Source organism: Anabrus simplex, chromosome 1 (assembly GCF_040414725.1).
Source record: "Anabrus simplex isolate iqAnaSimp1 chromosome 1, ASM4041472v1, whole genome shotgun sequence".
Classification (NCBI taxonomy): domain Eukaryota; kingdom Metazoa; phylum Arthropoda; class Insecta; order Orthoptera; family Tettigoniidae; genus Anabrus; species Anabrus simplex.
Window position 1 is genome coordinate 947,007,008 of NC_090265.1, and position 15,153 is coordinate 947,022,160.

General features: G+C 38.6%; 1 protein-coding gene across 13 annotated transcripts in view; it reads right to left on the reverse strand.

The window, feature by feature from the left end:
• LOC136857785 (mitochondrial protein C2orf69 homolog) overlaps window positions 1-15,153 on the reverse strand; it is a 256,190-nt gene that overhangs the window by 58,640 nt on the left and 182,397 nt on the right. For 12 of the 13 annotated variants that reach the window (XM_067136708.2, XM_067136705.2, XM_067136699.2 and 9 more), the window contains one exon: window positions 10,648-10,710. The exons of the other annotated variant lie outside the window; for it this stretch is intronic. In XM_067136708.2, the coding sequence (XP_066992809.1) occupies window positions 10,648-10,710 (63 nt within the window). The remainder of the gene's footprint in view (window positions 1-10,647; window positions 10,711-15,153) is intronic. 13 annotated transcript variants of the gene reach the window in all.

The following is a 15,153-nucleotide window of genomic DNA, read 5'->3' on the forward strand; positions in this document are numbered from 1 at the left end:
AAAACCAGTGTAGTTTCAGTATGTGCCAGGTAGGCATAACTGAAAAATGCTACGAGAGGAATAGACAGTTTATGTCTCGTAGATGAAAAGAGCGCTTATGTCAGAGTACAGAAGAAAAGGTGTTCGCCATACTAGGGAATTATGGCATTAAGGGCAAATTATTAAAATCAATCATAGGCATTAATGTTGACTACAGGGCTGCAGTGAGAATTGATGGTAGAACGAGTTCTTCGTTCAAGGTACTTACAGGGGTTACACAAGGCTGTAATCTCCCTTTTTTGTTGTTCATTATTTACATGGATCATCTGCTGAAAGGTATTAAGTGGCAGGGAGGGTAAAAATGTAGTAAGCAGACCAGCCTATGGTGATGACTTTGTCTCAATGGAAGATTGTGCTGAAAGCCTGTGGTTTAATATCTTGGCACCTGAAAATAGGTGCAATGAGTATGGTAAGAAAATTAGTCTTTCCAAGACTTAAGTGATGTCAGTAGGAAAGAAAACCAAGAGAACTGAATGTCAGATTGGGGATACAAAGCTGGAATAGGTAGATCATTTCAAGTATTTATGATGTGTGTTCTCCAGGATGGTAGTATAGTAAGTGACATTGAATCAAGGTGCAGCAAAGCTAATGCAGTGAGTTCGCAGTTGCAAACAGTATTTGGTAAGAAGGAAGTTAGCACTCTTACAAAACTATCTTTACGTTGGTATGTTTTCAGACCAACTTTGCTTTACAGGAGTGAAAGCTGGGTGGACTCAGGATATCTTATTGAGCGATAAGAATTTCATTATGGTCCGTATTGAACTGAGATCAGAATTAAAATTAATAAAATTAGGTAATGGTTCCACCTTTTCAATACATGTAAACTTAGTAATGTAAGGTTACATCATTAGTTGATCATAAACGGTACCGGTTTCAACCCCAAATTCCGGGTCATCAGCAGCCGATCACTTAAAAAAGAATAAACAATGCATAGATAAAACCAGTAATGCAGAAGATATAGTTTTTTCACCAGACGTAAGTTCGCGTAGAGCAGTATAACACATGTGACCGTAGCACTGTGTTTTAAAAGTTTTTATAATCTAGAAGCTCGAGGATCAGTATTGTATGCTTGATGTAAGAAGATGCAGAACAGTTGACATTAAAAAACAAATGTGAAGAGAAATAAGTAAAAAAATGCAGTATTAGAACAACTGAAAATCACAATTGACAAATGAAAGTTTCATGAGGATGAGTGCTCAGGCAGTTTTTGAGGTGACGAAGAGAATAAATTTGAAGGTCAAATTGATCTGAACCAAATATGATCTTCAAGCTATGATTCTTCTCTTCAAGATTTAAAACCTTTAAAAAATAGTGCTACATTCACGTGTGTTATACTGCTCCACATGAACTTACATCTGGTAACGATTACAAGATTGTTCCTCGAGCTATTTATTCTTCTCTTCTAGATTATAAAAACTTTTAAAACACAGTGCTACAGTCGCATGTGTTATACTGCTCTACACGAACTTACGTCTGGTGAAAAAAAAAATCTTCTACATTACTGGTTATTTATCTGTGCATTGTTTATTCTGTTTTTAAATGATCAGCTGATGATGACCTGGAATTTTGGGTCGAAACGGGTACCGTTTATGATCAACTAGTGATGTAACCTTACATTACTAAGTTTACATGTATTGAAAAGGTGGAACCATTACATAATTTTATTAATTTTAATTCAGGATATCTTATTCATAAGTTAGGAGTAACAGACATGAAAGTAGCGAGAATGATTGCTGGCACAAACACGTGGGAACAATGGCAGGAGGTTACTCGGAAAGAGGAGATAAAGAATAAGTTATGGAATAAACTTGACGGATGAAGCTGTACATAGAAACCAGTTTTGGTGATGGGGTTATCTGAGGTGAGTGGAGGGGTAGAGTATAGAATGCAAAAATGTTTGGTGTTTCACAGTTTAATGAATGACATTGGCAGAAAGATGATGAAAAGTTTAAGAAAGCCAACAGATAAAATGCAGCAGTCAAAGAGGATCAGAGAGAGGAAAAAATTAATGAAAATGATCGGCTTGTTGCAGGATTTATGAAGGAGAAACAAAATTGTGGTCACCCAATTAGTCATCAGTTATTAGAATGATAACATTGGAGGTGGCACAGAAGTAGCTGTAAGGATAGTGCCCTGTTGGCATGTCACTCCCTAGATTTATGAAAAAGAACAGTACATAGAGTCATTTATAGTTAAAATTTTTACAACATTGTTAAATAGCGGAGAAAATTTCAGTAACAAATTCACTCTGCAACAGTTCACACTCAAATGACTGTCACACAGAACCACTGTCTGGTGAGAAAGTGTTGGTTTGCATGCGGCCAGGCCTGGGAAGTCGAATGTGTGTCAGAGCATCCTTGTCAGAATATTGCGATTCGTATGCTTTTCAAATTTGTTTTACATTATGAATTTCGTAGGAGCTCTTCTCAGGAGTGTGTTTTCTACGTTACCATACGAGGTGCATTCAAGTTATAAACACCTCTGATTTTCTTTTCTCAGAACTGGAAACAGATAGAAACAAGCAGTTTGTTTTAAAATAAGCAGGCACTCTTTGTCAATGCGTGACAGAGATGACAGCACTGTACGGCACAAAGAACCCTAGTGGCAGCGGCGAGAGTTACGACTGTTTTTGATATTTAAAATGGCAACATTTTCATTGGAAGATAAGCATGTAATCATTCGTTTTTTCCATTTGCGTGGTGTGACACTGATTGAAATTCTTCGCCAGTTGAGTGAGACATGTGGTGGTGGTGGTGGTGGTGTCGTGGATGTGTCTAATGTGCGTTCTTGGGTGCACAGTTCAAAGAAGGCAAAAATATCATGCAACAACAAACCAAGACAATCTCAGCCTCACACAAGCCGGTCTGATGACATGATCGAGTGAGTGGAGAAAGTTGTTTTTGAGGATCGTCGAATGAGTGTGGAAAAGACTGCCTCCAAAGTTGAAATGCATTACTTGAAAAATGGCTGAAAAAGGCTGCATGTGTGCTCTTTCACTAAGACAACGCACCAGTGCATCGGGCGAACGTGACATAGCAGTTTCTTCGTCAAAACAAGTTCGAAGTCATCTCTCATGCTCCCTACACACCTGACCTGACTCCTAGTGACTTTTGGCTGTTTCCAACGATGAAAGACACACACTGTGGCCGTACATTCATTAGTCGTGCCATAATTGCATCAGCAATTTTCCAGTGTCAAAACAGACCCCTGAAACAGCTTTCACAGCAGGCACGGAATCATGGCATTGACCAAAATGTGTATGGCTGCAAGATTACGTCAAGAAGTTGCACAAGTTTCATAGTTTTTGTGTGATTAGTTAGTGAGAACAAGACTGGAGGTGTTATAACTTGAATACACCTCATATGATGATAAACAAAGTGAAACAGATAGGCCCGTACCAAAATTAAACATTATGACAGAAGAAAGATTGATGGTAATAGGTATTTATCTTGTGAAAAGGCCTTTGTTAATGAAATAAACAAGTTTAACAAAAATGTGACTGACGTAATCAGGCCATCGTAAATGTTCACGTGGTAGGCTAAATTTTCAGCCAATTATTTTAACTTGAAATGAAATAGAATTATCTTCATTTTAAATTTAGTACAAAGTATAGGCCTGTGCGTGTGATATGAACAAGATAATTGATTAATTGGCTAACTTAACCAGGTCCGAAAAGGCAATGACTGGAATGTAAAGGAAAGTATCACTTGCTTGAGGGATGAGTGCTGTGTTGCCAAGCCAGTCACTAAGAAACTATCAGTTGATCTCCAATAATGAATTCATGATTAATGTTATTGTTTCTACGTCCAACTAACTAGGTACTTTAGACTGTTTTCGGAGACACCGAGGTGCCAGACTTTTGTCCACGGGAGTTCTTTCAAGTGTCAGTAAGTCTACCGACACAAGGTTGACATATTTGAGCACCTTTTGATATCACCGGACTGAGTCAGGATCGAACCTGCGAAGTTAGGTCAGAAGGCCAGCGCCTCAACCGTCTGAACCACTCAGCCCAATTCACCAATAGAGTACAATGGATTATAATTCAATTGGTACAATTTAGTTCCATTGTTATTATTATTATTATTATTATTATTATTATTATTATTATTATTATTATTATTATTATTATTATTATTATTATTGTCACCACCAGCTAAATTGTCACCTGGCGCCACTAGGCATGGTACGACTAAATAAGTATTCATAAACATAACATTTGTCTGTTGAATAACTCGAGAAATATGCATATAGAGGTGTAAACTATGATGTGGCTAGACACTACAGAAGTTACTGCACAATATCTAAATACAAAACCGTCCTCAAGGTTACAATGCATGTGAATGGATCACGACCTATAATCTTCTTGTGAAGGACGTAACTATTGTGTATGTAATGTATGAGTCAATTTCTGTCATTTCTGTTAACAAATTGTCTATCAACTAATAACGAAACAAAATTGCTTTTGATGCTATGCTTAATTTTATCATGACTTTTCAACACAATGTCTTCACAGATGTATGATGGTCTACACCAAGGCCCTACAGCAAAGGCAACTACATTAAATGTACATCGCATAACCAGTGCGTTCCAAAACTTGTGTCATTTTAGATACTGTATGGTCAAGCCAAAGTGAATGGAATAAAATGTTACGCTCTTTCTGTAAAAATTATTATGTTTACAACATGACCATCTAGCTTTAGTCTAATTGAATTTAAGGCAAGCCTTGTTGGGAGGGGGGGGAACAAATGATGCAGCATTCAAGACTACATTTACGAAGTAGCTTTACTATCGCACAATCCCTATCGGCAGATTACACTGATAAATTCGGTCACCTATCAACGTAACATAATAAAACTGAATTTTTAATGCACTAGTTAGTACGAGTAAACCTAAATTTGGAAGAAAGGAAAAAATACCCATCCTGTCAGAAAGAGATGTCATTTTAAAAGAAGAGTAGGCTTATAAGGGGTATATTGGTCACATGTGAATAAGGTAACATATACAGTGTGAAAAAACAAAAAACAAAAACAACACCTATGTAAACTAACGAGCAAAAAAATTGCAACACTTCAGATTTTGCAAAAGAAATTTATTTTATTAAAGTCAATGATTAACTTGTGTGTGTTGCACTTATTTTTATAAATGACATTTAACTCACTACTAATGTGAAATCAGAGCAATTTTCATTGAAAATACGAGAGTTTACAGCAAATTTTTCAAAACCTGCTTGATTCATCCTTTCAAAATTTAACATTTTCATTTCCTTAAAATCAAACATCACAGTTATTATTAAACTACATTTCTGCACCATTACACACAGTCTCAGAAACGCGTGTTGCCACCACTGGCAAGAATCACGGCTTCGAGCCTTTGGGGCAAACTCCTGATGAGAGCCGCAATATCCTCTTGAGAAATGAGCTCCCATTCTTCTTAAAGTACTTCCCACAGCTCCTGAATAGACTCTGGACTATGACTACGTACTTCTCTTCCCAACATGTCCCATAGATGAACGAGTGGTTTGAGATATGGACTGCGTGCAGGCCATTGCACCAGTTGGATCCCTATTTTGTCGAGGCATATCTTGCAACATGAGGGCGTGCACTGTCCTGCATTAGCATGAAATCCTCACCAGTGAATGGTGCAAAAGGAAGACTATGAACTTCAAGGATATCTTCAATGTAGCGATGGGCTGCAAGTGACCCACTTTTCTTTGAGCAGCCAAGGAGATGCCTGCCCAAACCATTACAGAACTTCCACTGAGAGCTATCTATGAAGAAAAGTTGCATGGAGAATACCTTACTCCATATCCCTTCCACACTCTTTCTTGTTCCTCTGGGGATCTGACGCTAAACAGAGATTCATCCATGAAAAGAACTCTTTCCCACTCTTCATCAACCAAGTCTTGATCCTTTGTGAAACATAAGCAACTCTGTCTATGTTCATGCGCCAGATCTCAGCTAGTGGCACGTCTTCGGGAGTAGAGTTCAGAATGCTCCACCTCACTGTCTACTCACTGTCATTCACACCTCGTACCTGTTTACGCAGGCTTTGGCTTGAACCGCAGTACTGTACCGAACATGCAAAATTTGAAGTGTAACAACTGGTCATCCCTTGCAAAAGTCAACCTCCTCTTTCCAGATCCTGGCCTTTGAGAGTATGAACCCCGTTCCTGATACCTCTGCATGGTACATGAAATTGTTGAAGGAGTACAATAAATTATAATAATTTCGTATGGCTATTTCTAGCCGAGTGCAGCCCTTGTAAGGCAGACCCTCCAATGAGGGCGGCATCTGCCATGTGTAGGTAACTGCGTGTTAGTGTCATGGAGGATAGTGTTGTGTGTGGTGTGTGAGTTGCAGGGATGTTTGGGACAGCACAAATACCCAGCCCCCAAGCCATTGGAATTAACCAGTGAAGGTTAAAATCCCTGACCCGGCTGGGAATCGAACCCGGGACCCTCTGAACCGAAGGCCAGTACGCTGACCATTCAGCCAACGAGTCGGACATGGAGTACAATGTTACAACTCAGTCTTATAATGCAAGTTATGTCCATCCTCTACCAACGTTACTGCCCTAGTGGCATCCTCTGAGCTCAACGGCATCTTTAGTCCTGTGTATGCTGTTTGACAATGAGCAGAAGGTCAGAGAATTCCCTCCCTCGCACATGGAGGTAACAATTAAGGTATGGAAACAAAAGATTTCTATTCTTGTGATAGGCAGTAATTTTCAGCTGCATAACAATATAGGCTATTATTGCCCATTGTTGAGTTCATTCCATTTGGCAATCTTTGAGAACATTTCCTATAATTCAGTACATAGTAAAAAGTTTCATACAAGAGCATGAGGGATGTTGAAATTCATATTACCAGTATATCTCAGCTTCTCAAATATCTTGAAGTGTTGCTGCTTTTTTTTTTTTTTCCTTTCTTTTTTGTGTCAGTGTATATTTGGAGAGATTTTCAAAATATTTGTATGAAAGTTGTCGTTCATTGTGGTTCTGCACAAAACATTTTATTCGTAGTGCACCAAACATATCTTAACTTCAATGATGAATGACAACACCACACGTCTTAGTCTTTTTCTGTACCGTATTGCACAGAACACCTTATATGCAATGCAACATCACACTTCCCACATATCATGGATACTTTCACGTGACAAATTCTGCACCGTATCTGCTTGCCTTGTCGTACGTTTGATCATAACAAGAATTTACGTTCTCAAGACTAGAAGGATGAAGCCTATTAATTGCAGCAGTCCGCGCTAGCTCGTTTCTAGGCCAGTTGCAATTCGTCAGCAGAAAGTCAGGTGGTATAATTTTCCTTGGTTCAGTCTCTGCAACTGCCATGCACTTTGATTGCACAAATCAATGTAGTGAGCTACAAGTGGAACATACCAATTGTTTCCACGTATGGAAATTCTGTAGAGGCTTACGTTCTTGTTACTCCTGTGTTCTAAAACAAATTGTATCCCCCTCGCCCCCCACCCACATTTAATGTAAAATGCAATTTCGATACTAATCATTCAAACGTTCGTTCTTTTTCAAATGAAGAAAAAAGAGAGTTCGTTTCACAAAATATCGAACATTACACAAAACAAACTAGTTCTTTTGTATCATCTTTCCGGCCAAAGAATTATATTAGTGCGGATGTTTTCATCTGACTCATTGCATTGTACAGCATGCATGGGAAACTGATTTAACAGTGAGTTCTTGAAAGAAACTTTTTTTATTGATGCCCGACACATTATTTGAAAACTTACCTAACAAACAACTAACAATTAACAGAATTAAAGGAATGCCAGCCAGCTGAACTGCTTGCTGTCAAGGATAGAATAATAAAAATGAGTGAAGAAGTTTTGGAGCAATTGAAAGCTAATTTGGATAACTCCCACGTGTAGGCACTATGTTTTGATGAGAGCAAGGATAGCTTTCCCCCCCCCCCCCCCCTTATGGAAATGTGATGAGGGAGAAATTAGTTAAATTGTTGAGCATACAAACTACAACAACATGGAAAGATAATGAAGCTAATGGAGGAAGTGAAGTCCATTGGTAATAATTATTAGTATTTTTGATTCTTATATCTATTTTTTTTAATAATTTGTTTTGTCGCACTGACACAGATAGGTCTTATGGCGACGATGGGATAGGAAAGGCTTACAAGTGGGAAAGAAACCGCCGTGGCCTTAACTGAGGTACAGCCTTTGCGTGGTGTGAAAATGGGAAACCACGGAAAAGCATCTTCAGGACTGTCGACAATGGAGCAAGAACCCACTATCTCCCGGATGCAAACTCACGCCACGTGCTCCTGACCGCGCGGCCAGCTCGCCCAGTGATAATATTTAATGAGGAAGTGTGTTACAGCGGGGGCTTATTATTTATATTTTTACAAATAATATTAGGTATTCTCGAAACTTACTTATGTAAAAATGTATGTTTTGCACTATTTGCAAAATACAACAATGGAACATGCAATCAAATGCATTTACAAGAGATATATTTAATAAAAAAATGAACCAGTAAATAAATAACATATTATGAAACATAATCAGACATTTAGAAAGGAAGCCTCGGGGTGGGGATGGGGGCTGTAGGTTGTAGACATTCCTGAATGGAAAATAGCAAGTGGCACAGTCAACAGTTGAGAATAATAAACCAGACTTAAAATGGCACACTAGTTGGAAAAGGTTTGCCATTCCTGCTCTAGATTCTTCCAGGGGTGGGGTGGACGGGACACTAACCATTAAGCACACACTAGCTAGGGAACTGAGGATAATTAATATGAACTTATGAAAGGTGCAGTTAATGTAACAACTGATTTGAATGATAAACGTAACAGCGTATCCACAAGAACTGAACATACGTAAGAAATTGAAAAAATTGAATGAAAGAAAATCTAAATTAATTGAAACTGTAACGTGGAGACTTGCAGTAATTTATTCCGTTAACTCCTCACTGGTTGTAGATTCTGACATCTGGACTCATTCGATGTAATTGTTGCTGTTCCGGCTTTGCTCGTACTGTCTTTGTCATCTCTTCCAGCAAGGTACTAGTCCTACCTCAGATTCATGCATTGCCCACTAACTGGATGACGACTTTCCTGACCTTAACACTTCCTATATTACTCATTCTGTAATAAGGTAATGAGCTTTAGTTTCAATATCAAATCCATCTTGGAATGCGTTCACGGAGAGAATAAATTCGTATTCTTCCATATTACTGAAATGTTGCATATTGAAGATATAACAAAAGTAACTACTGTTAGAGACAAGTTAAAACCGGTTTCCAGCCAACCTGAGCATCTGGTCTACAGTCTTGCAGACTTTATGTATCTTCATTGAAACAACCAGTTCTCAATAAGAAATACTAAGAATAGTACTCTGCATGAATACAAAGTGGTATAGTAACCTATCTGTAAGAACATCATCTTGTGGTCTCCTTCTGGCTTCCAGCTTCTGGTGATGATTCCCTGCTGACTGAATGATGACGACCACTCGAAGAAAGAAAAGAATGACAAAGTAACCAGACGGCGAGAAAACCTTCTTCCTCTATCATAACGATGCTCTCGATCTCTTGTTGTTGAAGTATAAGACTCGCATCTCCCTCCAGTTCTAATTTCACATGGTCCTATAATATTTGATTTTTCACCCCTTCTTCTTTCTGTTGTTGTACATCCATCATCCATCATCTGGTTCTGTAATTCACATAGGTTGAAAGTTCGCAGCTTTGTGTCGGGTAGCCAAACTTCAAGAAGTAGGTGTTGACCAATTCCAACAGCTTTGCTAGAAATTGGTGGGGATAGGGTAAATCTGTATTTTTATGACATCCTTCTTGGTGTAATGAGCTAAAAATAGCATGTCGTGTATCCGGTCGACTGACCTCGGCCTATTGGAAATTACTGCAAGCTATATTAAGCGTGATGTTGCAATACTGTAAGCAAGACATAAATCGTTTGGTCTTCGTTTCCTGATCATAATACGAAGGAATGAGATGACAAAGTGAAATAAATGACAAAAAAACCCCTATAAATATGCATAATAATTTAAAATGACCTACCAAAAATTAAATATATATATATATCTTTCAAATTAATTACACAGTTTGATTTTATGTGCATGCTGTGATGTTCAAAACATCACTTCTCTAATTTTTAAACAGGTAAAAATACTTAAGATTTAATTTTAAACTAAAACTTAACTGAAATAATAAACAGAAGTAATTATTTTAGACAAGAGTTCTAAACAATATACCGAGTACAACAAAATAAAGTTGTAAGAAATAAGAAATGTTACTATGAAAATAATTTCTTAAATATGTCTCTCAGGATAAATTTTGAACTAATTTACTACCAATATAATCACTTAATATACTGTATTTTTAATTTCTTTATGAAATCTTACAGATACTGTGCCATTTCTAACGTAACGATAACAATGATAAGAATAAAAGAGGTATTGTTGTGTTTCACTGAACCGCAATTTCAACATAACCCACAACCAAACCTAGGAAACGGGAGTAAGGAATGGTAGGTTCAGGTTATGTAATTTGAGGACAGCCCCCATACACTACTTCCAAACAACCCAATAAGAAAGATGAATAACTGCACTTGCCTGTTCTGATCCATCTCTGAAGAGACAAATTCCATGAACGTTGCAAGTTTAGGAGTAGTCAATCTAGTCAGAGGGAAACAACAAAATTTTAATGCTTACACTTTCAAGAAGGGGGCTATCCATAAATGACATAACATTTGGGGAGATTTCTACAAATAAACACCACCCAGCACCCATAAATACACTTCATGTTTGAGATGATTCAAGGAGGGTATAACAGAATGCTGAAGTATCCTGTTCATAATACACATAATATATATAGCATTAGGAATGGCTATACAGTTAGTTACAAGCCATTATGTAATTTATGGAAAAGCCCAACTTGGGAAAACTAGAATGTAACACTTTTCACAGCACGAAGAATATTATGGCGAACTTAATCTACATACAGTAGTAGTAGAGGTTATGGGAAAATATTACCCACATTCATGAGGATAAGAAATAATATTTGCAAAATAGATAACATCAGTAAAGTCATAAGTTTTATCAAGGTCATGTAACACACTATATGTCTTCCCTGTCCTAGCTTGTAAGGCACTCTTCCATGGTTTCCATAGAAAATAATGACTTTCCATACGTAGATATGCAGATAACATAACAAGGTTTTCTTTAAGGTAAACATCAAGTATATCATTCGAGAAAGACTGAATAACGGTGGTGCAAATTTCCTCACATTAATCATGGAGACCATCTTTACAAAAAATAGAAATACTGCAGATTGAAAATGAGTAAGAACAGGACAAACTGTGAGTGTGCAGATTCAGTAAAAGTAATGAGAGAATGATACCAGGCCCACTGACAATGAATAAGTTGTATGCCAGTAGGAAGTTTGTAAAAAGCCAGAAATCTTGAGGTTTTAAGCAAATGTTAATCTTGTGATCATAAACTATAAAATGAACAGATTCTGTACTACTACTACTACTTCGTTTTTGAGACTACATTGGATCACTTTAATCAACCCCTTGGTTTGTAGATTTCTTGGTAGGAAATGTTTGAGCCTTGTAGTCCTCCCAGTACTTCATACGTGTTGATATTCTGTACTACAGGAACATACATAAAAATCCTACATGATTGGATTAGAATTTGAACTGTGGCCACTTTGTGAAAATCTCATGACCATGTCACTGAACTATCATGTCGAAGACACATTCAAGTTAATAATTATGATGATGACGATCTTCGTTGTTTAAAGGGACCTAACAAATAGATCACTGGCCCCTAATGGTACGAAGTGAAACGAAATGAAACAATAATTAAAACTTCAAAGTGTTCCTACTCACTAGAATCTAAAACAAATGATGATGCAGAACCATGGTGTTCCTCATATAGTGGTACTAATCACAGGTAATGTAGACATATGGTATGAAAAACATAATAGCATCACTCACAGGTAATATAATGTGTGATACACAGTGGGTCTACACTGCCTCACATAAGGGTATTACTGACAAGCAAAGTAGACACATGGTGCTCCTCACATAATGGGACTAATCACAGGCCACGTATACTCAGGGTGTTCCTCACATAGTGGTACTAATAACTGGCAATGTTGACCCACGGTGTATCATACATTATAGTACCACCCACAGGCAACACAGACCCATGGTGTTCTGCACTTAATAGTACTGCTTTCAGGCAATGCAGACCCATGATGTTCCTCACATAGTAGTATTAATCACGGGCAATGTGCAAAACCCTTGGTGTTCCTCACAGGGTGGTACTAATCACAGGCAACGTAAACTCATGGTGTTCCTATTACAGTGGCACTATTCATAGGTAACACAGTGGAACCAACATATTCAAGTGCAGCACTCGGCACCTTTTCCTGCTAGACACTCACCTGTGCAGCCGAGTGACCACTTCCCCACCTTGGTGGGATGCACACGATGGTACTAATCCCAGGCAATGCCCAGACCTGTGGTGTTCCTCACATAATGGTACTGCTCCCAGGTAACGTAGACTCACGATGTTCCTCACATGGTGATACTAATTGCAAGTAATGTTGACCCATGGTTCTAAGTCCATCATCCCTTGGCTGCCCCTTTTAGTTGCCTCTTATGATAGGCAGGGGATACTGTGGGTGTATTCTTTGTCTGCGTCACCCACCCACAGGGGGTGACACAAGCTCAAATTATGTTGAAAATATTCAATTAAATTCATAGAAAGCAGAGGGGGATGATGGAAAGAGCATATGAAGACAACAGAAAGAAAAGGGGGAATGCCAATTTTTCAGGAAAGCTCATTTAAAGTTCAAAACTAATTTATTCACGAACTGTGTGACAAATGAAAAATACCACCATGGATTTTGAAAGGAGGTTAATCTAGTGTGTTAGTATGAGACCTTATCCCACATGTTCACTTCCAATTTTTAGCATTATCTCAATTTAAACAAAAAAAGAAAGGAGACATTCCCCCCGCTATGGCAAATCAGATAGATGGTAGCGGCACCATGAGATGCCCAAGGATCACCTTGCATCATTATAAGGCAATATCCAGAACAAGGAAGTCATGTCATGGATAGTGAATGTCCGTCCAGAAGCAGGGGCTGAGCATTAACAGATGTACAATACATAGCGCTATCAAAGATTTTGACCACAATGATTGCCATTAAACACCATGCTTGAATGGCATACTTGAGGCAATTTTGAGTAACTAAGAGAGTTAGTGAGAGACTGTAAGACAAAAGCTGATTGTTTTAGTAATCAGCTGCCCCTCAATTGTACAACCTATACTGTATGATGTCTGGAGAAAGGAAATATGAAAGAACTCTTTAAGATGCTTGGAAGGGTTTGAAATCTAGGCTCACTATCAGGTAAGAGGATCACTTCACTGTCCATCAGACATGGATGGATTCAAGGCATCAACAGCCCCAAACCAGAGACAGGCAGCGACATCATAACATGTCCCTCTACCACCTTGCATCATTATAAGGCAATATCCAGAACAAGACCAACATGCTCAGCCCCCCTTACTCTGTTTGCCATTTACATCTTGTTATCAATGCCTTCATTTGCAATAGTGCCCTAAACAGATAACAAGGGTGACCTCGTTGAATTTTCTATCTTTAATCATTTTTGTCCAATTTTCAACAAACTTTGTGAAACAAGTTAGTTTAAATTAAGAAAAATACAAAATTTGGTTTAAATTGAGCAATTTGCACAGAATTGGGAACATGCATCATTTTCAAAAATATTTTTTTTGAAAAGTACACCAATGAAACAGTACGTAAACGTATTACATTGTGGTATGTTGCCTTGTTTTCTACCATTAAAAAAATATTTAATAGTGCCTTTCCGCAAGGCGAGTGAAACGGCCTCTGACGTAAGCGGCGCGCTGTGACGTCACGATCCAGTACCGCATGGAGCTCTACCAGCCGTTGTGCATCAGCCGTTGCTAAAAGCCGATTGTTTATCACTCATGATCGCGAATAACTTCGAAATGACAGAAGAAAGGTTCAAAACAGCACAGTCGGACAATCTACCATGTGTAGATATCATCAATCTTGAAAAATGTGACTTTTGTGGCCGCAGAAATTCGCGGATAACAAGCAAGTTTGTAAGTGGCATCTTTTATATACGTGCAATGTACTGTAACCCATAGTATTAGGATAACAACGAACCTGGATAGATATCACATCACTTTCAACGTTTCCTTCTAGACTGATTCCCCTATTAAAGAATAACATTACATTTTCGTGCTTTCAGCATTAGTAAAGTAAGAAATCGGATTTCAGCACTAACTTAAACATATAGGTAGCATTATAGTACTAGTCCGCTTCTGTGGTGTAGTGGTTAATGTGTGCCACTCCCGGAGGCCCGGTTTCGATTCCCGGCTCTGCCATGAAAGTTGAAAACAAATAGTACGAGGGCTGGAACGGGGTCTACTCAGCCTCGGGAGGTCAACTGAGTAGAAGGGTTTCGAATCCCACCTCAGCCAACCTCGAAGTGGTTTTTCGTATTTTCCTACTTCTCCTCCAGGCACCTAAGGCCACGGCCGTTTCCTTCCCTCTTCCTTGTCTATCCCTTCCGATCCTCCCATCCTCCAACAAGGCCCCTGTTGAGCATAACAGGTGAGGCCGCCTGGGCGAGGTAATGGCCCTCCTCACCAGTTTTATCACCATACTCAAAGTCTCACGTTCCAGGACACTGCCCTTGAAGTGGTAGAGGTGAAATCCCTCGCTGAGTCCGAGAGAAAACCAACCCTGAAGGATAAACTGATTAAGAAAGAAAGAAAGAAAGAAAGAAAGAAGGAAAGAAAGAAATATCATAGTACTATAGGGCTATAATCTATCATTCCCCCAAAAATATATATTTATGGTTGGGACAACTGGCCTACCCACTTCCAGGGCCCATGAAAGAGAATTAAATATCTTTGTGGAGGGAAAAAGTTAAACATGATAAAGATAAATATGACTTCATCTAGTTTTCACAAGTCGGGCTGAGTGGTTCAGACTGTTGAGGTGCTGGCCTTCTGACCCCAACTTGGCAGGTTCGATCCTGGTTCAGT